At 43.1% G+C, this 26913-nt stretch overlaps 1 protein-coding gene across 2 annotated transcripts in view; it reads left to right on the forward strand.

The window, feature by feature from the left end:
* HS1BP3 (HCLS1 binding protein 3) overlaps nt 1-26913 on the forward strand; it is a 54646-nt gene that overhangs the window by 1301 nt on the left and 26432 nt on the right. For both annotated transcript variants that reach the window (XM_053285200.1, XM_053285201.1), the window contains 3 exons: nt 2042-2207; nt 10400-10607; nt 12519-12735. In XM_053285200.1, the coding sequence (XP_053141175.1) occupies nt 2042-2207; nt 10400-10607; nt 12519-12735 (591 nt within the window). The remainder of the gene's footprint in view (nt 1-2041; nt 2208-10399; nt 10608-12518; nt 12736-26913) is intronic.

A 26913-nucleotide genomic window follows, 5' to 3' on the forward strand; every position in this document is an offset into this window, starting at 1 on the left:
GGCTCATAATCTAAAAGGAAACACAAGATAGACACCAGCAACAGTCACTGGAGGTACTGTGCTGGGATAGGGCCAGTTATTCTCCCCCTGCTAAATCAAGAGAATCACCACATTAAAAGGTGCCTCTTTGCCAAGTTAGCAGGGGTCTCTAGGTGGTGTACACAGTTCAAATTACAATATAAAATAAACAATTTAAACAGTTTCTCAGATTAAAAAATTTAACAGAGTAAAACAAATTCACAGAATAAAACAATTAAACAGTTTAAAATTAATTTTAATTAAAAACTTGGGGAAACGGGTGTGTCTTAGGAGTCTTCTTAAAAGCAGTCGGAGATGGAGAAGCTCTTATTTTGACAGGGAGTGCCCTGGGGCAGCCACAGAGAAGGCCCGGCCATCAGACGAGCCAGCAGCAACCATAACTGGACCTCCCCAGATAATCTTAATAGGAGGCACGGTTCATGACAAAGAAGGTGGCCTCTTAAATACCCTGGACCTAAGCCATTCAGGCCTTTGTAGTAATGACCAGCACTTTGTATTTTGCTCATAAACACATTGGCAGCCAGTGCAATTCTTTCAGAACTGGTGTTATATGGTCCCTTTGGGTTGTTCCAGAGACCAACCTGGTTGCCTCATTCTGTACCAGTTGTAGTTTCCGGACTATGTACAAAGCCAGCCCCACATAGAGTGCATTACTGTAGTCAAGCCAGGAGGTTATCAGCATATGTACTACTGTTTTAAGGTCGCTTACCTCCAGAAATGAGCGTAGCTGATGTATTGGCCAAAGCTGATAAAAAACGCTCCTGGCCACTGGCTCAACCTGAGAAACCAAAGATAGCTTTGGATCCAAGTGCACTCCCAAGAAGGGGTGTAGCTAGGGGAGAGGGGGCCCATGTTCACCCCTCTCTCTGGTGGCCCCTCAGAGTGAGGGGAATAATGAAGAAAAGAGGGAGGGGTGGAGCTGGGAGATCTTCAGGAGCTCGGGGGACCGGGCTCTTTGAACCCATCTGCTCAATTATAGTTACACCCCTGCTCCCAAGCTATGTACCTGATTTTTCAGGGAGCATGTAACTCAATCAAGAACAAGCAGATTTAAACCATCCTTTGGGTTTTGACATACACACACCCCTACAGTCAGTACCTCCATCTTATTTGGAGTCATCTTCAGTTTCATCTCATCCAGCCCATTTCTGCCTCCACCCTCATCCAGCCCATTTCTGCCTCCAGGCAGGCATTTAGAGAAGTTATGCCATTTCCTGATGAAGCTGATAAGGTGAAATAGATTTGTGTGTCATCAGCATACTGATAACACCCTGCACCAAACTGCCCAATCATCTCTCCCAATGATCAACATCTTCATGTAAATGTTGGAGATAGTATGGAGCCTTGTGGAACTCCATATACTAACTCTCGCTTTACAGAGCAATGATCTCCAAGTGACAGCATCTGGAATCTACTCGAGAGGTAGGAACCAAACCACTGTAAACAGTGCCACTTAATCCTACCTCCAATTTTCCACATGTGAAAGCGTCTCTGATTTTCTTTTTCTCCTACCCTAAAATGTGCTCAAGTTATCATCATCCCAATCTTGCTTAGGCCAGCTGTCCTTTACTTCCTAGATGCCAATATCTGGTCTTAAATGTATAGATGTAAGCCCAGTTATCATCATCATCATCATCATCATCATCATCATCATCATTATTTATTCGATTTCTATACTGCCCTTCCAAAAATGGCTCAGGGCAGTTTACACAGAGAGAAAAATGCATAAATAAGATGGCTCCCTGTCCCCAAAGGGCTCACAATCTAAAAAGAAACACAAGATAGACCCCAGCAACAGTCACTGGAAGTGCTGTGCTGGGGGTGGAGAGGGCCAGTTACTCTCCCCCTGCTAAATCAAGAGAATCACCACGTTAAAAGGTGCCCTTTTGCCAAGTTAGCAGGGGTTGAAAGCATATGGGTCAAAAACTGGTGTAGGGTCAGAGTCTGCTGATGCAGAAGCATTACCTGTGGTTGACCAAACTCTCTGTGTTTACATTTGCAGACCTGTTCAGAATGCCCATACAGGGATCGATCTGTCAGTTCCAGAGTACCAAGAAATCCGGGGAAAGATGATGTCTGGCCATGTGGAGTATAATATTGTAGTTGTTACCCAGCTGGCTGCGTTCAAATCAGCAAAGCACAAAGCGGAAGACATCATTCAGTTTATGGTAATAGATCGTTTTACTGCTGAACGAGAAAGAGACTAAATAATGTAATGAACTGAGGCTGTATTATGGTTAGCAGGCCAGACTGGATAATGATGTGTTGAAGTGGACTACAACTATTTGCACACTGATACATGCAATGCCACCCAAAAGCCTTTATCTGCATAGGCCCTCCAAGCACCTGGTATCCCATTTGGAAACTCGTAACCCTGTGTGTTCAGCTCTACCGATGCAGTACCTGCATGCCAGCACAGTGGCTAGGGTGACAGAATGGTAGATGCAAATGCTGCATGCATATTGGTTGAAAAAAATGTTTAGACATGATGCCAGCCATGTGGAACATTAGGTATTTTTAGCCGTGCTGCACAAAGGAGGCATGATATCTAAAAGGTCCAGTTCTCACTAAGAGGGGAAATAATTGTCTGGGCGGTACCACTTCAAACTAATGGTGAGGGCTTGCATAATTGCCTGCTCGTCTATGAAAAACAATGTCCTCCATGAAGAAAACTGGCATGTCAGGGAGAAGGCTAGGCTAGAATCATATTCCCTGAACTAAAATTAGGAATGTGGGGTGAGTTCTCACCTCCAGTCTGAAATTGTACAGCCAGGAGGGAGGTGTTATCTAAGTGAGACCTAGGTCTGAGCTGGCCCTTGTTTATACAGGAGAACCCCATTGTTCACGGGGGTTCTGTTCCACAGGGGCCCCTGTGGATAGTGAATCCATGAATAATGGGGCATTAGGGCAATGGGGAATAGGCGGCTAGGTTCCCGGATGTCAAAAATCGGCCCCCAAAAGTCAGTTTTTGCCCCATTTCCTCCCCAATAACCCCCAAATGGCCCATCAAGGTGCCCATCATGCTGCTCTGTTGCCCATGGGGCTAAAAATCAGCCAAAGATCACCTTTTCTGTCTCCATTTTTAGCCATAAAATGGCTCTCTATCTTTCCGGCAGTCAAAGTGGCAGGTGCTGATTACCCAACCGCGGATATACAAAACTGCGAGTGCTGGACCTGTGAATAGCTTACAACATACTCCAACATACTGTCTCATAGGAACACAGCATAGGAACATAGGAAGCTGCCATATACTGAGTCAGACCATTGGTCTATCTAGCTCAGTATTGTCTTCACAGACTGGCAGCAGCTTCTCTAAGGTTGCAGGCAGGAATCCCTCTCAGCCCTATCTTGGAGAAGCCAGAGAGGGAACTTGGAACCTTCTGCTCTTCCCAGAGTGGCTTCCCAGTGCTCTTCCCCAGAGGGGGATATCTTACAGTGCTCACACTTCTAGTCTCCCTTTCATATGCAACCAGGGTAGATCCTGCTTAGCTAAGGGGACAACTTGTGCTTGCTACCACAAGACCAGCTGTCCTCTCTTCATGCTGTGCTTGAATATTTTATTTATTTATTATATTTGTATACCACCCCAAACGTTCATCTCTGGGCAGTTTAGTGTGTGTGTGTGGAGAGGGAGGGAGGGAGATTTATACAGTAGATCTAGATATAGTGTTTATTTCTCTCTTCAGACAAATGCTGTAAGCATGGTGAACGGGGAGGGTGGAGTTTCAGTACACATCAGGGTGGGGGCGGGGCTTGTAGGTGCACTTTCCTGGATGCTGTACAGCAGGTACAGCTGCCACAATTTGAAGCACGCCTGGACAGTACTACTATGTTTGCATTCTGACTGCAGAAGAGTTATTTGCAATTTTACAGCAAGTTTGTACTACATACCCTTATGCTAACAGAAATTGGTCTGCTATAAAAGAGTTGTTTTAAGTATTTTACATCTAGAACTCACTGGAACCAGTGGAACACTTAATTACTCTTAGTTACTGAATTCCCACAAAAATCCCTGGCAATTCAGTGTTTGATGCTTGTCCCCTGCTGAGTACCTGCTCTGTGTTTTATGTGGTTGGAACCCATTCATGTACATCATGCTCCCAGAAACAAATAAGTGCATATATTAAACTAAAAGTGAAAGGTATTTGAAGATGGCATCTGTGAATGAAACTGTCACTTATGTAGTTTACCTGTTTTATAAGAAAAACATTGTTTGCTCTAATAGGTCTGCTATAGAGAGCCAGCGTGGTGTAGTGGTTAGAGTGCTAGACTAGGACCGGGGAGACCCGAGTTCAAATCCCCATTCAGCCATGATACTAGCTGGGTGACTCTGGGCCAGTCACTTCTCTCTCAGCCTAACCTACTTCACAGGGTTGTTGTGAAAGAGAAACTCAAGTATGTAGTACACCGCTCTGGGCTCCTTGGAGGAAGAGCGGGATATAAATGGAAAATAATAATAATAATAGGTGGAAGCTCCTGTATTTTAGAAGGCATATGAAGATCTTATGACCATCTTATTTATATATTATTTATTTTTCTATGTAAACCGCTTTGAGAATGTTGTTGAAGAGCGGTATATAAATATTTGTAGTAAGTAAGTAGTAGTAAGTAAGATCTTGACCTGTAGCATGCAAGTGATGGGAACTGTCAGCTTCCTTGGCAATTTGTTGGAATAGACTAGTTCATACATGCTTGCCCATCAATAGATGGCTGCAGTACTGAATGGCGACTTATACGTGTGAATGATACATTGCAGATATCAAACCACAGACAGAACTCTCAATAAAATAACTATTGCCTCAGAGGCAATACTTTTTGATGGTGTCCATGCCAACATTCAGCTGTCAGTTGTCAAGTGTAGAGAAATTATATGTGTGCATGTGTGGAAACAGCCTTGATTTTTCATCTCTTGATGAGTCTCCGTTATCTGTGTGAACCGATGCCTGAAAAGCATTATGGTTGAGGTAACATGAGAAGAAGAAACGGTCATGGACCATTTGCACATGCAGCTCATTGCTTGGTGCCATTACATAGTGGGATGTGCTTGCAAACCATCCCTGTTTTCCTGATGAATGATGCCCGAGTTGTGGGAAGCTTTCCTCAGCTTTCTTGTTCTTCTTTAAGCCTTCTTATAATAGGACATTAGTCTTGGGTCCTTGGTGGACAAAGTGCTTTGTACTTTTACCCCTTTCCAAGGAGATAATGAATTAAAACATTCCAGTGCCCCACAGGAATGGTATTTTTATCCACTGAAATATTTCTGGGTCACCCAAGCACTGACATGGTCAAATACCTTAAATAGTTTGGCTGCGTGCAGCTAATCTTAACTACTAAGTTTTAGGTTGAGAGATTCTTGTAGGTCTTTGTAAGAAATACAATTTCTGGGATTTTCTGCTTTTCCTCTGTGAGAGATGTTATATTGCTATTGAAAACACACCGAAGTAATTGTACAATGAAAACATATTTAGTCTCACCAGGACTTACTCTGTTACACAAAGCTGTTTAAAAAGGATCTGAACATTACTGGCCACCCAGACTATTCTGAAACATGATGTTTATACAGCAACACAATTAGGAAGATCACTTCAATTTCTTCATGTTAAAAAGTATCATTTTTCTTAGGAAACAGTTTTTCCATTGAAAATAAGCATAATATCAGAATGAATTTGAGACAGGTAGGCAGTGTAAATATTGAAATACAAGTGAGAGCCCCTAAAGAAGCTGCAGTTCAAAAAGAGTGTGCCTCCTGTCACACTAATTCATCAGCCTTCTTTTCAAGAACTCCTCCCATACAGTAAATATGGGGAGGCGACCTCACCTACTAGCTTTGCCACCTGGGAGTTTTCACTCTCATGATATATGCAGGTACAGCCATTGAGAGGGATGTGTTGCCACTGAGGGCATGGCAGGCGGGTGTGGCCTTCCTCTCCTCCATGTATTTACTGAATCTTTTGAAAAGGGGGCTTTTCTCTCTGTCCCGTTCCTTCTCCTCGAGATGAACCGCAGAATCTTCAGTATGTCTGCCCAGGCTGCAATAAATTGTGAGTTATTTGCCGTAAATTGTCAGTGTATATTGACTGGCTATACATACAGACCAATAGGCTTTGGCTCTCCTTCCTTTCATATTTTAATTCTCTGACTGCGTGTCAGAGAGCGAGCTCATGCAATTTTGGCAGCAGTACCACATGCCAGCCAGCTCTTGCATTCAGCGATTAAGCCAGTAGTATGCTTAAAATCCCTGGGTGCAAGATCTGGCCAGCAGGTGGAGGTGCCCAAAATGGCATGAGCTCCCTGCTTGGCGTGCAGCCAGAGGATAAGAAAGCAAAGGAAGGAAAGTGAAAGCGTGCCAGTCTGAGTGAATGGCCAGTCAGATTGTGTTGACAACCTGTGGGAAAGCCCATGGTTTATTGCGGTCTGGACAGACCCTTAGTTAGTATGAGCAAGCATGGCCTTATGCTGCCTCGAGAATTTCCCACTCAGTCTCCCTTTCTAGGTGCTTGATTTATTATTATTTCTTGTTTACACAGTCAGACAGGCGTTATTGACTGGTTTGTTTTATCCAGACATCGAGTCCTTCCCAAGGACCTGGGATGCCAGAATTTTATTGTCAATTGTTATAGATATCATCGCAGAATATAGGCTGTTCTCAGTAAAGCTGCTTTTTGTAATTGGCTGGTGGTGATTTCTGTGGCCCCTATGGTGTTGAGGTGCTCTTCAAGGTCTTTTGGAACTGCACCCAGGGCGCCAATGACCACTGGGATTATTTTGGTCTTTTTCTGCCACAGCCTTTCAATTTCAATTTGTAGAGCTTTGTATTTGGTGATTTTTTCTATTTCTTTTTCTTCTATTCTGCTATCCCCTGGTATTGCTATGTCGATTATTTTGACTTGTTTTTCTTTCTTCTCGACTACAGTGATATCTGGTGTATTGTGTGGCAGATGTTTGTCTGTTTGTAGTCGGAAGTCCCATAATATTTTTACATCTTCATTTTCTTCAACTTTTTCAATTTGATGGTCCCACCAATTTTTGGCTACAGGTAGCTTGTATTTTTTGCAGATGTTTCAGTGTATCATCCCTGCTACTTTGTCATGCCTTTGTATTGTAGTCAGTCTGTGCGATCTTTTTACAACAGCTGATTAGGTGGTCCACGGTTTCATCTGCTTCTTTACAAAGGCGGCACTTGCTGTTTGTGGTGGATTTTTCAACTTTGGCTCTTGTTGCATTATTTATTTATTTATTTATTTATTTATTTATTTATTATTTATTTATTCAGTTTCTATACCGCTCTTCCAACAATGGCTCAGGGCGGTTTCCACAGAGAAATAATAAATAAATAAGATGGATCCCTGTCCCCAAAGGGCTCACAATCCAAAAGAAACATAAGACAGACACCAGCAAGAGTCACTGGAGGCACTGTGCTGCGGGTGGAGAGGGCCAGTTACTCTCCTCCTGCTAAATAAAAAGAATCACCACATTATAAGGTGCCTCTGGGCTCTCCTGCCTACATGGGCTCTCTGATTTAGGCTCTCCTGCCTACATGGTTGTTGAGCTAGGCTGAAGCAATAGAAAAGTTAGAGGAAGCAAGACGCCAACCAGGAAGGGCAGCATGCTGCACAGTGGTTGGCCACTATACTTGGGCTATTTTGGAGGGATGCAGATCATTGGCTAAAGCTCTGTGCACATGTGTTCATTCTCTCTCCCCCCAAAGTTAGGATATCTCTGCTATCAGGAGAGATCTCCTCATCCATCCATTTTGCACCTTCCATGCCCAGATGGCTGTGACTAATATGACTGTGGTGTGATGCAGATGTGAGGGGTCTTTCAGGAACTGGACAACTGAAGGAGTTAAGTTTCATTTCATGAGACTTCCTGGATCAGCAGAGCAGATCCAGGGTTTCACATGCAGACTTACAAATGGGCACCAAGCATTTTCAGGCTCCCAACTTCCGTAGGTAAGTTGCTTTTGGTTGGCTGAAGACCCTCCAATATGGCATTTGATGCATTGTGAAGCATTGCAATGGGAAGGGAAACTTCATCAAGCAGTGAAATGGACATAGGGTGGGGAGCAACATGGCAATTCTTCACATATAGATAAAATATCAAGTCAGATATTGAGTTTTATCCCTCAGTAGACCAAACACACAAGGTGTGCTTTTCCTGATTGTGCAGAAAGGCTCAAAGGGGACTGTTCCAGACAACCAGTGCTTATAATCGAATCAAACAACCTGCTGTCCCAATGCAATGTCAGAAAATGTTATGTTGCCGGTAGATACACTGACTAGCTCAGATGTTTAACGCTGAAAGATGTCAGACAAATCTGCATAAGTATCTGATGGATTTGGAATTGGGAGTAGCAGATGCCATGTGTGTACTGACAGCATGCAGGGCTTTGGGGGATGCACACCACCCCAGCAGGAAGCTGGAAGGGGTGGCAGAGAGCAGGTAAGCACCTGTTCTCCTTTCTCTTAAAGTCCCCTTTTGAATTTTCCTGCAAGTGCTTGAACCGCGCTTTGAACTACAGTTCGGACACATCCCTAGTTGGGGGCTACTATAAGAAGTTGATTGGTGGTTGTTGGATGTTTTTCATGTTTTCATTTTTGTAACATTAGTTTCTTTAGTGAAATCAAGCAATACAGAAGGAGCCTTCATCTTTTGGCTGGTACATATTGGATAGTTCCAATAGGGGGCACCCAAACACTACTTAAACCACACATTGTGTAGGCATGGAGGCATTCTGAAAGAATTTTTATTGCTGGAAACGTAGTAGCATTCACAATTCAATAATTGCTTACAAAATATGTTCCCATTTGAAATCAATGCCTCTACCCAAATATGTAACATGAGTTTATTCTTTAATAGGAAAGGGAAAGAGAGGTTACTAATATTGTAGAAAGTTTTCACTCTGTGACTCTGTAAAAGGTTTAATGCAAATGTATTGTTGTTCAGTATCTGAAACCAAGAGTTGGTGCTTGTTTGTAACAATTTCATGTCTGTTTAATTGGTGGTGGGCATACTGGTGTTTGTATTTACTTTCTGGTGCAGTTACATAGTAAAATACAAGATACGATTTATGAATACGCTGCATGTGTTTATGCTAAAAAAAGGATAACAAAAAATCTTAAATCTCTCCCCTCCTGCTGTGGTCCTGATCCTCCATCCCTCTGGCTATCATTTAACTCCAAAAAAGCAAGCATTTTATTAACGTAAGGTGAAGTTTGGCCTTCAGCCTTTCTAGCCCTAACTCTTGACTTGTGAGTCCTGATCCTGCAAGGAAGCAACTGACCAGCTTCAGCATGATGTTTGGTCACAATACTTGATGAAACTTTATAACATTCTTTTGTGAGGTTAGTGTAGTGAGTAATCACAAAAAAACAAAATCTCTGCAATTTTCTAGGATCAGAAGAAAATATGTCGAGACAAAACTTTTGAATATTTATCTATTTATTCATTTCATTTATATACCACACATCCAAATACGACTCAGGACAGTTCACAATACAAATAAAACCATTTAAAATAGTTACATAAAACTCATTAAAAACCATTAAAACCATTAAATATTATTAAAAGTCAATCTGAAAAAATGAGTTTTTAAGGCTTCCAGGGTTGACAAACCTCGTATACCTTCAAGGAGCACATTCCACACTCTAGGGGCAACTTGTGAGAAGGTCAGATTCTTAAGTTGGCACCAGACAAACTGGTGATATCCAAAGACCATCTCCTGATGATCTTAATGAGTAGTAGGGATCATGCAGAGAAATGTGCTCTCTCAGATAACTCGAACCTAAGCCATTCAAGGCTTTAAGGTAATAAAGGAAAATAAATTAAGGTAATAACCAGCACTTTATATTTTGCCCATAAACATACTGGCAGCCAGTGCAACTGTTTAAGAACAGGCATGATGTGGTTTTCCCAGGTTATCTCAGAGACCAATCTGGCTGCCGCATTTCGGACTGACTGAAGTTTCCAGACTACGTACAAAGGCAGCCTTACATATAGGGCACATTGCAATAGTCCAGCCTGGAGGTTACCAGCTGATGCACCATGGAATCATTCTCTTAAAGGAATAGGTGAAGCTGTCATATCGTCCTATCATTTCAGGATAAGACCAGGATCCAAGAGCATTCCCAGATGGCATACTTTTTCTTTCTGAGGGTGTGTAACCCCATCCAGAACAGGAAATTCTATCCTGTCTTCCAGATTGCATCCCCCGCCCCATAATGAGCACCTCCATCTTTAGATTCAGCTTCAGTTAGTGTGTATTATACTTCAGAATCATGAAGGATTGTGTGCTCTCCTTTACATGCTTGTCCCTATCTGTCATTTAATAAAATAATATATTCTGCTCATGTTATCATAGGTCTCTAAGAAGTACAGTGAGATTGAGGAGTTCTATCAGAAACTAACTGCACATTATCCACAAGCATCTCTGCCACCACTGCCAAGGAAAGTGCTGTTTGTTGGGGAATCTGATATTCGAGAACGAAGAGCTGTGTTCAATGAGATTATGAGATCCATTTCCAAGGATGCAGATCTAGCAACAAGCCCTTACTTGCTAGAATTCCTAGGTAATTCCAACATGTGCTCTTTAAACCATGTGTAACTTCATCAAAATCCAGTAGCTCAAACTTTAGATACCAGAGAAGTTTTGTAACATGATCAATGTTCTTCCTCATTTTTCTTTGTTTTTTAAGGCCTAGTTTGTGTTCAGTTGCCATGTTCAAACACTTCTGACAACCAATTGTGCTGTACACTTAGCTTGTTTTTCTACGAACCCTGTACTCTGATCCTAGAAATGTTGTAGCATTCTGTCATCTAGATGTGAAATGTGCTAGAGAGCTTCCATGGCTGGAGTATGTTATGTGCCTTAAGAGAAATAAGACTTATCTTCTTAGTTGTTAATACAAGAGGTGATCTGTGTGATGTATGTATGCAATGTGCTTTTTAAAAATTAGTATACTAACTAAGGTAATTCAAATGCATTTGCAAGAAAAGCCAAATTCTGTTAACTTCTACAGTTTAAACAAATGTGCATGTATTTTCTCATTTTCATATTTTTTAAAAATCTGATAGTTGTGTGAAAGAGCAGGGTGCCAAACAAAGCATGGATGCTCAGCATCCCTCCCCTTAGATTTCTAAGATTTCTGTAGGTATCATGCATAATGACAGTTAAATCTTGGTTTCACACAGTGTCTTTGAGTTTTGGGAGTGCACACTCCCCCTTCCCACACACAAGTTGGAAGAGTTATACTTCTTCCAACTAGAAACATGCCCAAATTGGTCATCATGTCTGAACTGACCAGTCTTGATTTATTCTGACCAAAGTTCTTGAAATAAACCATGATCTGAACCCAAGGTTTGAAGTGGGTTTCAGATCTTAGTTTATTTCAAGGAAGTTGGTTAGAATAAACCAAGATTAGTTGGTTTGGATGTCATGATCAGCTTTGGTTTGTTTCTGACTTGCACACAGGTAGGGGAGGAATGAGTGTACACTTCTTAGGCTTGGAGATGTTGCACAGAACCAAGATTTAACCATGGTTCTGCATGATGTCTCTACCCACCCACTGTTCTCACAGGTACTAGACATTTTATTATATTTTAAATAAAAACTAGCACACGCACGTGTGTGCCAGGCATATGCGCACCCACCACTTCCAGTTTTACGCTGACCAGGGTGGAAAGAGGGTATGCAGCTGCCACGCACCAGCAGTTTTTGAAGCATCACCGGAGGGGGAAGCACGGAGGGGGTAAGAACACCCTCACCATGCCTTAAAGGTGCCCCCGTGTTCTAATGCAGGGGGCTCTGAACCTGTTTGGCATTCTAAGAATAGAACGCTGAACAGGTTCATGCACATCCCTACCCCTCCCTATAAGAAAGGCTTGAGCAGTCTTAGGCCTTCAAGAGCAGATGACTAGGGCAGGACCCAATAAGGAGTGACACTCTATAACAACAAGAAGGATTTATTAATAATTGGATGATGAGGATAACTGTAGCGGCATCAACAATCGCTGCTTCCACTCAAGTAAAACCCTTCCCCAGTAGCTTCAGGAACCATGCAGTCAGATCCAAGCACTTAAACAAAAATAAGTTCTCTGACATGTCTAGCTAAACTGGTCCATATCCTTCCTACTTACTTTCAGGTAAGGAACTTCCGTCTGATTCCCAGCCCAAGGCTGTTAAGTCTCTCCTTTCCCTATAGTAGCAAGCTGCTGATCTGACTTCACTCAGAGGCCTTCAGGGAAGAACTGAATGTCACACACATCTCCCCTCCTCCTACAGGCTGTTGTCCAGTAAACCCTGCCCCTCACTCTGGATTGGGTCACAGAGATTTGATTCTCCTAGGATTTCTTCCTTTTTTGGAAAAGCCCACCCTCCAAACAGTTATTCTAATTGAGGCCTAGTCCTCCCTCCAGCCTGACTATTACTACAAGCACATCAGTATTCAGCACATTCAGCATATCCATGCATTCTTTTGTAGGAACCAGATCCACCAGTATCATTGATGTCAAGGGTAAAAATCTTCCTGATAAGGAAGAGGAGGATGAAGAAAATGAAGGCTATGATTTCTTCAAAGAAGAAAAGACATCCAGTGTAATTCCTGAGTTCAAGTTGCCCAAAGAACAAGATGCAAACCTTGAGAAAGAAAAAGAGGAAGAAGAGGAGGAAGACGATGTAGATCCACTCGGCGTTCTCAAGTATGATTTCTTAACTTTCTTCTGTTCATACAATATGTTAATATTGGTTCAAATTTAATTTACTCCACATGTATTTCAAAGTCCTAGTAGCCCTGTTGGTGCTACTGAACAACTAGTACTAAGAAACTGAAAGCAAGGGGAGGGCTGTAATTCAGTGTTAGAGCATGTCGCATGTTTCGCAAGGCTCAGTTTCAGCACCAAACCTCAAATTACCTGATCTTCAATTGAAGTGTTACTCGAAAACTTGCATACAGCATTCTACCCCCCCCCAAAAAAAACACCAAAGCCGTCAGTGCAAGTATAAAAGCTTTGAGGCTCTTCACACGATTAGTGTGATTAGCCTCTGGGGGGTTGCGAGGAGAGCGGGCTTAGCCCGCTTTCCCCGCAGTTGAGCAGATAGTTTGCTCTGGGCGGCCGCAGTGGCCGCACACACAACTGCCGGCTCCATCACGGAGGCAGCCAGGGCTGGGGAGTTCGGGGGCCGTGTGGCACCCAGAAGCTCCAGCATGCCCTGGGCAAGTAAGTGCGCAGGGCATGCTGGACAGACCCCTGAGCCAGGAGGCTGATTTTCAGCCTCCTGGTCAGGGGCCTACTCGTGAGGAGCTGCACTGAGGCTACTTACGATTTTTAAAACGGGGCTCCGCAAACCCAGTTTAAGGGGCAGGCTACCTAAGTGGGCTAGCTGCTTGTAAGCCACCGGGCTCGCCTGCGAGCCCAGTGGTTGCTCGTGGAAATAGCCTCAGTGTCTCATTTGGTCCGTTAGCAACAGTAAACACGAGGAAAAACTTCTTATTTTATGTTTGAGCCCGGCATAACACAGAATCAGTATTCTAGGATTGCTATAGGGAATATAGAAAGTACAGTTCTTACACACGCACACACACTGCCTTTTAAGGAAAAAAAATCTTTAAAAAACCAAAAATGCTTTCTAACATCTGCATGAAACCGCTGGGTGAGATCATCAGGGGATTTGAAGCACGGTGTTATCAATATGCTGATGACACCATCATCTGTTTCTCCTTGTCATCAATATCAGGAAATGGCATAGCTCCTTTAATTTTGCTTCAGGCAGTAATGGGATGGATAGGGATAATAAATGGAAGCTGAATCAAAACAAAAACCCTGCTAACTGGGCAAAGAGACACCTTTTACCGTGGTGATTCTCTTTATTTAGCAGGGGGAGAGTAACTGGCCCTATCTACCCGCAGCACAGTACTTCCAGTGACTGTTGCTGGTGTGTGTTCTATGTTTCTTTTTAGAATGTGAGCCCTTTGGGGACAGGGAGCCATCTTATTTGTTTTATTTTTCTTTGTAAACCGCCCTGAGCCATTTTTGGAAGGGCGGTATAGAAATCGAATTAATAATAATAATAATAATAATAATAATGACAGAGGTACTAATGGTGAGGGGTCATAATTTGAAGAATGTGATATAACCTCATGATCTGGATGGGGTTGCACTCTCTCTAAAGGAACAGCCATAGTTCGGGAATGTTTTGGACCCAGGCCTCACCCTGTTGTCTCAGATGGACAGCTGCGTCTGTTCCTTGAAGATAATGATCTCAGAATGTGGTGCACTCACTGGTGACTTCTAGGCTACTGCAGGTGACTACTGCAATGCCTTTGACTACTGGGGTTACCTTTGTATGTTGTTTAGAAACTTCAATTAATTCAAAATGCAGCACCCAGATTGGCCTCCGGGGTGTCTTGGAGAGACCATATTACACCTCTTTTAAAACAGCTGCACTGGCTGCCGATATGTTTCCAGGCAAAATATAAAGTGCTGCTAGTTACCTTTAAAGACCTAAACTGTTTAGGACTGGGTTACCTGGAGAGTGCCTTCTTCAGTGTAATCCCCACCACACATTAAGGTCATCAGGAGAGGTTGCTGCCAGCTTGCCTAGTGGTGAGTTGGGATCAGGCCTTCTCTGAAGTTGCTCCTGGGCTCTGGAATGCACTCCCTATGGATATTGGAGGCTTAAAAGCTTTAGCAGCCTTAAAAACATATATTTTTAGTCTGGGCTTTAGTGATTACTGAAATGATTTTAAGTTGGTTTTCATTTTGTTTGTTTTAATGAGTTGTTTATTTGTTTGTATCTGTTTGTGAACCTCCTAGAGCCATCTGGGTGAGGTGGTATAGGACTAGAATAATAAATAAATAAAATAAATTTGATTTCCATAAATGGCCTTTTCAAACAGGTAAGAATATTGGGCCTAGATCAGTGATCTTCACTATGCTTCAAATGGGGCAAAAACTTTGACAAAAAGCCTTCAATGTGAGAGTCATTTCCCACCGTGCTGACCTCCACACCGTACTTTTTTCAGTGCTGGGGAGGCCCTTTAAGAGAGACGGAGCCCTCCCTTTGGAACTCTAGTGGAAAGCAGTGGGAAGGGCTGCCCTTTCCAGCACTCCATGGACTCCTTCCAAGATAGGGGGCAGGGGCTAAACGGGGCTCTCACTAGTGCTGGGGAAAGTGCAGCACTGCACAGTGAGATTGGTTATCTCCAGTGGTGGCCTGTGTGGGTGCTGCTGGGTGGGGGGGGCAGCGGGGGGCACCTTTAACTGTAAATTAGTAGGTGCTCACCTCTCCTCCCACTGCACCTGAGAGATGTTCAGAGCGGTGCTGCAGTGCCCAGCACCCACTGTGGTGGAGGATCGGCACCGCCACTCAGCTGGCAGAGGCCATGTGCGTGGCCAGCAAATGGCCCCCAGGCATGTGCAGAGGCCAGCTGAGTGGCGGAGCTGATCCTCCGCGGCAGCAGGTGCTGGCTGGTGTGCTGCTGCTCTGAACAGCTTTCCGGTGTGGTGGAAGGAGAGGTGAGCACCTACTAATTTACAGTTAAAGGTGCCCCCCCGCTGCCCCCCCTCCCATGGCAACCGCACCAGCCCCCGCTGGTTGTCTGCACATGGTGCCAGGAGAACTGTGCAGAGTATTTAGCTTTGGCCGAAGCTTCACACAGGCCCAATAAACAATTTGCCAGAGAACTGCACTTAGGATTGATGGGGGCCTCCATTGGCCCTCGGGCTTTACCACGAAGAACACTGGTCTAGATGAATTCTAATATTAAGCATTCCAGTAACAAATGCTATGATCAAAAGTGGATGCAGCTGCAGTTAACAAGCCATAGCATACGCCATTCAGAAAATGAGTCTTGTCCTATCTTTCTATTTTATTTTTTAAAACTGGTCATTCAAGAACTCAAAATGTTCTTCAAATGGCAGCTTCCAAGTGTGCTCAAAATTGGAACCATTCCCCTGGATATTTGAAAATCTAGAATATTTAAAAAACAAAAACCAACAAACTAGATCATTAGTTATGCCAAGAAGCTAGATAAAGTGGTGTTTTTCTGTGAAATGGTCCTTGGCTGTAAGCGTATGAGACTGCCCTTTTTTTGGATAGGAAAGTGGTCTTTTGAACTGGGCAACTTGTTTTCTTGGGTATTCTGTTAACATCAAATAAGTAGTAAAATATTCCCAATGCCAAAACAAGCAATAAGCTTGCTGTTTAGGTTTTGGTGGATCTGTTTTGTTGTAGGTCTTTGGCCAGGATCCAGAGGATCATTAAAGAGCTGTACATATAGCAGGTGCCCCCATCTCATTCCACAGGCCACTTCTGAAACCTGAGTGAAGTCTGGAAATGGCCTTGGATGCAGCTAAGAACTTGTTGCTTGGCGGGTGGGGAAGGAACCATGCTGTGGGATACTTAAACACTTGCGTACGTACACACACACACACACAGGGGTGTGGGTTTTTTTTTTTGCGGCGGGGTGGGTGGGTTTGTTTTTGTTTTTGCATCTCTTCCATTTGAAGCCCTGAATTCTAGTCCTAAACTCCTTATGTGCAAGTGGGGGCCATCAGTGGTGATGGAATTTAATCCATGTTATGCCTTTTAGGATGAGGATCCAAAGCAATGGTTTCTTGTGGTGGGCCACAATTACTAGCTGTGGAGATTTTGCAGCAATTTTTACAAGATGTTTCCTTTAAGCTTGCAGTCTTTGTGGCCGCAGAGAGACATTTGAAAAAGTAAATGGAAAATTTCCAGTGCTGGAGAAAAGGAAACAAATAAAAAGAAACTTTCATTCGTGGGCCCTGATCCAGCTCTAAGCAGGCTTTGTTTATTTTATTTTTTTATATTTATTTGGTACATTTCTGTACTGCCCAAATCAATGATCTCTGGATCACCTTTACAAGCTTAAAAACCAGCAATTAGAAACAAACTTTAAGAAGTTAAAAACAGTTCGGTAAAGCACCAAATGCTTAATTAAAAAGCAGCATTTTTATGGTCTTCTTAAAGGCCAACTAAGAAGCTTTTGGGTCTTGCATCTCACAATTTTCAGTAAATCTCCAAAAATGTATTTAAAATATTTATACCTCACCCCTCCAGTACAGTACTGCTTGGGGCAGCTCACAACATTAATAAAATAGATACAATGTAAAATAAAGTACTAATAAAGTTAAACAAGTTAAAAGACCAGGCTAAAACCACATTTAAAATTACATATTTTTTTTTAAAGTTTCAAATTAAAAGTTGATAAAAGTTAAAAACTGAGAACTATAAAAACTGAAGAACCTACCAGATATAAGCAGCAGATAAAACATTAAAAAACCTCATTAAAATATGTGTTTTAAATTGTTTTTTTAGAAACACTGTGGGAGGGAGCATGGCAAAATTCTTTGGGGAGAGTGTTCCAAAGCCAAGGGACCTCAACCGGTAAGGCCCTGTCTCTAGTCTCCACCAACTGGATCTCTGTTAGTGGTGGAGCTATGAACAGGGCCTGAGATGCCAAGTGGAGGGCCCTGGCAGGTTCATATGGGCAAATGCAGGCCCTACAGGTACCCCAGCCACAAGCTGTGTAGAGCTTTAAAAGTCAGCACCTTGAAACTAGCCTGGAAGCAAACTGGGAACCAATGAAGCTGCCTCAGGATGGATTTGTGCCCACAAACATCTTTGCAGCAGCATTCTGGACTAGCAGAAGCTTCCGAACCATCTTCAAGGGCAGCCCCACATAGAGCTCATTGCAGTAGTCCGATCTGGATGTCATCAAAGCATGAGTGACTGAGGTCAGGTCTAACTTCTCCAAGTAGGGTTGCAGCTGGTGTACCAGCCATAGCTGGTAAAAAGCACCTCTTCACATCGCTGTCACCTGTGCCTCCAAGGAGAGCGTCTGGTCCAGAAACGCCTCCAAACTGTGGACTGTCTTTCAGAGGGAGTGTAACCCTGTCCAAGACCAGATTTACCTCACCACTTAGATGATCGGTTTTACCAACCCAGAGCACTTCAGTCTTATCTGGATTAAGTTTCAGCTTGTTTGCCCCCATCCAGTCCAGAACAGCCTCCAGTTCAGAGCATCCACTGCCTCCCTGGTGTCTGCTGATTTATTTTTACCCTCACAACCACCTTGTGAGGTAGGCTGGGCTTTATAGCGGTATGGGAATTTTGAACTCAGGCTTCCCCAGTCTTCTCCTATTCCAGCTGTCTTGTGGTGGACACAACACAAATGGCACATAAAATGTGGTATTTTACATTTCACAATGCTGGCTTTAATTTTACTTTTCAATGTTCAGAGATTAATAAAAAGTCAAATGAATAAAAACACTTCTCACTGAATCAGGCACATTTCAATCAGGTCAAGAGTCTATTTTGCTGTAAATTCAAGTGGAGAACTTGAAGTCACAGTGATAATGGGCAATCACAGCCGCACAATCAACCTGATCTGCATAATTTACAAGTTAACAGGTAGCCCTTCATGTGCAAATGAGGTTGCAGGGAGAATCATTTGGAGAATATTTTAAGGCTCAGCAGAATTTACTCAGAATTTTCTGTCTCCTATTCTCTCTCTGCCCTCCCCCCACCCCGCCCCCAAAGTGTGGAGAATATTTGGGAGCACTTTCTCTGCAATTGTACCTGGGACCTTCTGCATTCAGAGCAGATGTTCTGCCACTGAGCTTACAACCCCATCCCCTCAAAATCACACCCCCCCAATTTGAGCCCCTCCTGCCTGAGTTTTGCATGCCACCCCAAATTTGAGGCTGCTTCTGTTTGGGCTCAGCACTACAACCAACAGAGCAGCATAAGCTTGACTGAAATGTAGCCAACACTGAGCATCGAATCACTGAATTACGACACAAATACATTTGTAACTGATCTCCCCTCCCATAAAGTGGTCTATGGCTGCTCCTCAAATGGAAGCTGAAGAAGTTGAATTGAATACCTAATAATGAATTCTGTGTTGTTGTGGAATCAGAACATGAGTACAGCCCATTTTAAAAATATCTAGTCAGCAGGGAAATGCTTGACTAACAAGCAGAAGGTGGCTGGTTCGAATCCTTACTGGTACATTTTCCAAACTATGAGAAACACCTACATCGGGCAGCAGCAATATAAGAAGATGCTGAAAGGCATCATCTCATGCTGCATGGGAGGAGGCAGTGGTAAACCCCTCCTGTATTCTACCAAAGACAACCACAGGGCTCTTCGGTCGCCATGAGTCAACATTGACTCGACAGTACACTTTACCTTCATCTGTAGGTATCCAAGCTAATATTGTCTTATGTACTATATTATTCAGAAGAACTTAACGTTGTGGACTGAATTCAGTTTTGGAACAAAAACAAATTATTTACAACTACTATTATGGGAATGTTTGGACATTTGTGATTTTTTATTTTTTATTTTTTTAAGGTGCAGTATTTAACTGTAATTTGAAACACTGAAGTGTTTTAAATTGTATACGTCCCTAGTTGCCTAAGTTTTATGTTGACATGTAGCTCTTAGGACATTTCAGGAGTATTGGACGGTCTAAAAAAGTAAAGGGTCAGATCTGCAACTGTTCTGTGTTATCCATCCAAGGAGTTTTCACAGGAGGGGAAACCAGCAAGATCAAGGGACTATTCCACTGGTCTTTAGAGCTACAGGTAATAATCTTCAAATGGCCCTCGTTATTTGTGGGGGTTCCGTTCTCGCCTATAGGTGCAAATATAGAAACCATGAACATCAAAACCTTACCCCATGGGAATCTAGAGGTTAGGTTCCTTTTTAAAAGGTTGGGGGAAGCATGGGAGGCAGGAACAAGAGGAGAAAAACACTCTACTTTATTTTTCAGGTCTCCAGCTTTCCCGCAATGCCCCCCAAACCCTGAAAACAGTCGAATATTCGTCAAAACCTTTTTTAAAAGAGCCACAAAATGGCTCTCTTCTGTAAAATGGCAGCTGAAATAACTTTGGAAGTAATTTCTGGGTCATTTGCCTCTTTTTCTACCTGTGGATAAAGGAACTGGGTCTTTTAAGATCCAACCACGGATATGCAAAACTGTAATCTGCGAGTCTGTGGATAACGAGGGCCAACTGTATTTAAATGTTTGAATAGGTTATGTTACTATTCTGATAGGAAGACTTCAGATTTAAAGTTACAAGTGGCAATTCTGTATTAATTTGACTGCAAAGTAAAATTTCACAGCTGCTTGTTTAGGAACTAATGCTCTTCAGTTGTCTTTACAGTTGGAATGAGTTTAGGAGACATGTACAACTATTATAGATTAAGTCCAAGAGATTGTTAACACTCCAATGAAATAAATAATTAGTGATTCTCTTTAAGGTACAATTAGCACTCACCCTATACTGAGACTTGCCCCTCAAGCTCTGAAGTGGATCCTTTTGTTTCCAGCTCTTCTTTCTTCAAGCTCTGAAGTAGATTTACAGGGTAAATATACTGTTTCATATGCTCATGTTCTAAGAAGAACGCTTCTTCCCCATCTCCTTTCACTTTTCAACTGTAGATTTTGAATGTCAAAGCCAGGCTTTCAAATAAAAGTCCCTAGCCTAGCCCATAAAAGGATCTGCTAGCTTGCTTGCCCATCCATACCTATCTATGTCCATCATTTAGGATTCATGGACTGCCTAAACCGGGTAGCGGGGGCGGGGGGGGGGGACAACCCTGCTTTTCAGTTGATAGAATGCTTCTCCGCCTGGTTCCTGGAAGAGATTCCCACTTGGCACAGGCATTGCAAAAGTGGCCATTTATAGGTCTGGTCAAAATCCCAAGCCTTTAGGTTTCAAGCTTGATCATGATGATGATGATGATGATGATGATGATGTTTTATCACTAATTAATGTATTTCAAGATTATTTCCTGGTGTCAAGTACAGTTCTGGTGCTAGGAAAACTTATAGGCTCCAATGAGGAGTCCCTATTTACCAGGGCCAGTGCCTATTGTCTGGCATCTGTCCCTGGTAAATCACTGTCCCTGTTCTGGCCTCTTGGGGATGCTGTGTACAGTTTTATCTGAGTTCTTTAAACTGAGGATTCAGCTCCCTCTCAGAGTCTTTAGAAGTCAAATCTCCAAGTGAGCTGGTGGATGCATTGTGTCTCTAGTGCCTATAAGTGGGTACACAATACTAAGGCGCTATGAAGTGCTCGCCATACAGCAGGTGGAATCCAATTTTCACCAGTGTGTAACAGTAGATCGGCTTGGGCATTAATCTGGTATGATAATTGGTGGTTACGGGTGTATTCCTGTTTTTGACTTGTGAAATGTTGGAAGATTTGGGCTTGACTCATATGTTTTGGTAATCCTGGAATAATATGCTGTGAATGCACTTGATTACCTGCTTTCCATTTGTGGCATGCTTGTAGTCAAGTTTATATGCTATGCCTCCCAGGTTGAGTGGCCATGCCCTTATGCATTCACAGACATGTCCCTATTTTCATCTGTGAAATGGGCTAGAGTATGAAATCTGTATAATTTTTTTGAAAATCAAACATCTAAATCCAAGAGCAAACAAAACTGCTCTGTTTACCAGCCTGGACAGGTAGCCGAAAGCAAATGGATGTTGGAATTATTCAGACATCTAGTTCAGCTCTAATTTATTCTAACTTGTATTAAAATACTTTGAATATTTTTTAACTTGTATTAAAATATTTGAATGATGGACCATTACCTCTCTTTAATCTGCCCTTGCACTCCCGCTCCCCCACCTACCATAGTTCTAATCACACTGATACGTTGTTTTGCCTACTTTGTAGGGGAACAGTAGGGGGATAGGTATGGTTTCCTACCCTGTTTTTGCACACAAGAATACTTTCTTCCTCCTTTTGTAACTAGGAATCCCAGGTTGTGGGAAACTTGACACTAGCTGTGGAACCAAGCAGTATTGTCACAATATTTTCACCACTCTAAACCAGTGAAGGATAAGTGGATTTGATTATTATTTAAATTGGGTGTGTTAGCTTTTTGATAATGTTGTTGTTTTGTCTCCTTAATTTATAAAATACCTCTGATGGTAGGAAGGAGTAAATACATTAGCTACCTTTGCTTGGATTGCTCCCTAAAACAGTACAAATAAAAGCCTTCCCAATACTTACACATAATTGGAAGCATGCCACTTTTATGGCCACCTGTTTAGAAGAGCTCATTTTGTCCAAGTACACAGCTGCAAAGCCTTTGGAGTTTAGCTTTTGACAATTGTTGAGTTACAAGCTAAGGCCTTAAAGCGTGCTTGGACATCCCAACTGCCAAGTGACGCAAATGTTTGTACTGCTTCCGATACCAGATGTTCATCAGAACTGCAACTTCTAGACAACAGCCTTTGTCAGAAATCGCATACCTTTTTGTGTTGGTGCAGTATGTGTAACACCCATTCTTCACCAACACCCCTCAAAAAGCAGATTGATACATCGGTATACTGTTACCTGATGGATATAGAATACAATATATTTTTAGTCGTGTTTATCAAAGAGACATATGTACTGATCCACAACTCAAGTTCATTTCATTTGAGATCTTGCAAAAGTTCTAGCTGACCCATCTCCTGTATAATTTACATCTGTAGTTTAAGCATCTTCTCAGATGGAAGTTGAAGTAGTGGTGGGTTTTGTTTTGTTTTGTTTAGTTTTTAGTGTGCCTTGTTCTGGCTTGATAGAGGAACAGCATGTGAAGAGCATGTGTAGCCTTCACCCATGGCATATTTGGGTGTTTAAGGGATGGCAGGGAGGGAAGTTCTGTAAGGTAGGGGGTTTATCCCATCTGTAGTGACCTCCCTCCCTCACTATGCCTGATTCTTCTTCCCACACACCTCCCCAGTTTATGTGCTTTGGGTGTCTGCATGAAGATGTTGGAGGCTACAAATAAATAGGTAGATGAAACATCATAAAGAGTGCATCAGTATCCAAAGTTATTGCAATATAGTCCAAATTCCTCAGAGAAATGCTCAAAGGATACATTCAGTTCCAGTGGGAAGCCAGTTCCCTAATGCTTTTCAACATTTCATCTTGAGGATAAAAATTCAGCTGCAAATTAGTGAGCATCCAAATAGTATGGTTCATACAAAGCACAAAGTATATGTTTATCTTTAACATCTTTTGTACTATATACATTAAGGTAAAGTGTGCCGTCAAGTCGATATCGACTCCTGTGGTTAAGCCCTGTGGTTGTCTTTGGTAGAATACATGAGGGGTTTACCATTGCCATCTCCCACGCAGTATGAGATGATGCCTTTCAGTATCTTCCTATATTGCTGCTGCTGCTGCCCAATATAGGTACCAGTGGGATTCAAACCGGCAACCTCTGGCTTGCTAGTTAAGTCATTTCCCCACTGCACCATTAGGTGGCTCACTATATACATACTTGCACATACTCACACATTAAAAATGTGGCATTAGGGGAAAGCACATGCTTTTACAGTATTCAGGCTTTTAACCCCAACTCTTGCTTAATGTAAGTGCAGTGAATGAATGAATGAAAATTTTATGCACGCACACGCACACACACACACACACACACACACACACACACACACACACACTTTGCTGCATGATTAGTACTTAGGAGCAACTCTTCTGGTTTGGCCCAAACATTAATATTGTTCAATATGGTAACTATTTTTAATTTTATTTTTATTTCCCCACATAAAAAATGTTTTTGAACAGGTTTTTCTCCACATTCAAAATCAATTAGTCCTACTTGTCTTTCAAGTTCTGCAAAAGCTCCAGATAAGCATCCCAATAGTAATTATTTCATATCCATTATAAATGGTGGGTGGGTGGAAGAATCCTCTTTATAACCCATCTATCTCCTTAATATTAACTATTACTGAATATCAGATTGAGAGCCCAATAAAACCAAATCATTCAGTTTTTCAGGAAAGATCCTTGCAATGTAGGCTTGCTTCCAGCTATTCTAATTGTGATGCTCTACTACCATGCATTTAAAAGGCACTTTTACTTTGCAAAATGCTTTACCTGTGGGGTAGGTAGCTCCTATGTCCATTTTATAGAGAGGAAAGTGAGGTTGTTCCAGGATACACACACTGCATCCGTGCCAGTCAGCCATTCTAAATTATGGTGTGATCTGCACAGTAAGTGAGATAGTAAAATTGTTCCTGTACTGTATCTCTTCAGGCTGCAAGATAGGGGTGTGCACGGACCAATTCAGTGGTCTGTTCACAGACTGCCAAACCAGTTCAAAAGACTGGCAAGCCGGTTCGAAGGTATGTGTGTATGGGTTGCTTTAAGCATCAGGGAGGGTGCCCTTACCTCCCTCCGCCACGTTTCCTCCTCTGGCGCTGCTTCCAAAACTGCTGTCATGGGGAATCTGTACACACTCTTGCCACCCCGGTCAGTGTCATACTGGAAGTGGTGTGTGCGTGTGTGACATGTGCACGTTCACCCACCACTGTGAATGCTGACCGGGGAGGCAAGAGGGTATACAGTCACCCCACAACAGCAGTTTTGGAAGCAGCGCCGGAAGGGCAAAACATGGCAGGGGACGTAAGGGCATCCTCCCCGCTGTTTAAGGGTATCCTCCCCTCCCATCACCTGGGTGTGCACAGAACCGGTTCTGTGCACATCCCTACAGCAAGCGCTTTCCCAGACAGCAGGCTTTACCACAAGTTTACTACGAGGCTTTTCTGCAAGTTCCAATTTGCCCAAAAGACCCGACACAAAACGTGGATTTTTTTTACCCCGGACATAAATTGGGCTAGGCTCTAACGCTCCATGGAAATTGTGTGCGAAGTGCTCCCCGATATCTCGCTCGGATTTCGGTGTGAATTTGGCTGATGTGCGAACGCACACCCTCCATTATGGTGGGGAAGTGTGTTAAAAGCCCCGCCTGGGAATTCTCCAGGTTGTAGTGATGGAGGGAATCACATGCTTAATTATTCCCTCCCCACCCAAGTGTTGTTTTACTTAGCAAACTAGTACTTGTGGGAGAAGACTAGTTTAGAAATCTTCTCCTTGAGTTATAGTTTTCTGTCTGCTGGAAATACTTATACAGGATGTACTCAGTCATGCAACAACCCACCTGAAGTGGCAGAAGGCACAATTCAGGAACAGTTTTACCACCTCATCTGTTTATGTAGAATTTAGGTCAGCACTGGAAGCCTAAGGTCCACAGCCATCTTTCTTGCCACTGTGCCTCATCCTCTCTTCATATTACTTAGGCAGTAATCATACATTTTACAAAACACAGCCCTTTGAAGCCCTGCTTAGACCGATATTCATGATGATGTGAAGCCTGAGTTGCAGAGCCTTGGAAACAAGTTCAGGAGCAAACCACCCATTACATTAAACACATCATTGGTTCTGACATGCTGGCCTTTCCCCTCCCTAAATACCCACAGTGGTGGGGAGGTAGGACCAGAATTATGGCATAAAGAGAGAGGCCTTAACCCTTTGCCTCCACTGTGGCCTCAGTCTGCACCAGACCCCTCCCTGCCCGTGGCTGTTTAGTGGAGAAAACATCAAGCACCAATGTCAAGTTTTCTATATGCAGGGATTTTTTTTTTAACTGATATTATTTTGTGTGGAGGAGCAGGCGTCTATATGTGAGCATTCACAGTGATATAACGCCAACACAGGTTTACTGCCTCATTTAGTGTTTGTGAGAACTAGGCCGGGATCTCTAAAAACTGTATAGGGTAACTCTGCAGCTAAATAAAGGCCAAAGCTGCTTCCTCCTCCTGTGTTGGAGCTGATCTAACTGGCACAGTTCAGCCTCTTTTTGTCTAGAGGGCTTTATAATAATGGGATGACTCAGTGCCTCCATTAGAATTCAAAATGAGCATTACCTCATCGATCTGCTCCAAGCCTTCACCTAAGGAACAGGAAATGGTGAATCATTTGATTCACAGAGTGGTTTTGTTGACAGTAAAGAAAATGTTAAGGGTGGGGGTGGGTGGGTGAATTTCAGTTGTCTGTTTTCCTGAGCTTATAATGAGTTTAAATGAACAACTGGCCCAGTTTCTGAAAAAGCTTATTCATGGCAGTGCAAGTGGATGTAGGTTAGCAGAAGCCTGGTCTTGAATTTATTTATCGACTCTATTTATATTCCATTCTTCCTCCAAAGGAGCCCAGAGCGCTGTACAAGCTGCTCCTGAGCTATTCTCATGAGCAGCAAAAACTGGGCTAGGGAAGCCCAGGCCGGTTTTTGCTTCTTGTGAGAACCGCCAGGAGCCGCACGGCAGCAAGCCCTCTTAGGTAACCCGCTGCCTAACCCAGGTTTTGGGTGCGAGTGCACCCAAACACTGGGATAAATGATTGTGTGTGGGCACACTCGGTGAGGGGTCCCAGAAATGCATCACACACTTACGCGGTGCATTACTGGGACTCTGGGGGTGGGGTGCCGTGTGGCGGCACTTCCCCTGTGCCTGACCCCCGGAGCTGTTGGGCAAACCGCAGCAAGGCACAGGTGGCCCACAGGAGAGTCTCCACTCCTCTGGGTGGGTGATCTGCCCGCCCAGGGAACGGTAAGGATCGTCTACGGGGAGGGTCGAGAATACCCGCTCTCCTTGCAAACCTTGAGGAATCTCTGATCGTGAGAAGAGCCTTTTAGTCTATCCTCACAACAACCCTGTGAGGCTGAGGGATAAGTGACAGGCCCAGAGTCACCCAGTGTGATTCATGACTGAATGGGGATTTGAACTCGGGTCTCCCTGGATGGTATTAGGACAACCAGCTCGGCAAGTCTGAGCATTTGTCATCTAGCTCCCTATGTCTAGAGCTCCTGTTCACATTACCTTCATTTATGTTACTTATAAAATGCCTGTGGGTTGTATTCAAAGAAGGCTAATCATGATCACGGAAATTAAGTTGTTCGTTATGACTAACTTGTCTCATGGATGAGGAAAGTGACTAACTTTCTTTGGATACAGCCCCTTGGAAATAAATCTGTGAACACTACAG

The sequence above is a fragment of the Hemicordylus capensis genome, chromosome 1 (assembly GCF_027244095.1).
Source record: "Hemicordylus capensis ecotype Gifberg chromosome 1, rHemCap1.1.pri, whole genome shotgun sequence".
NCBI classification, from domain to species: domain Eukaryota; kingdom Metazoa; phylum Chordata; class Lepidosauria; order Squamata; family Cordylidae; genus Hemicordylus; species Hemicordylus capensis.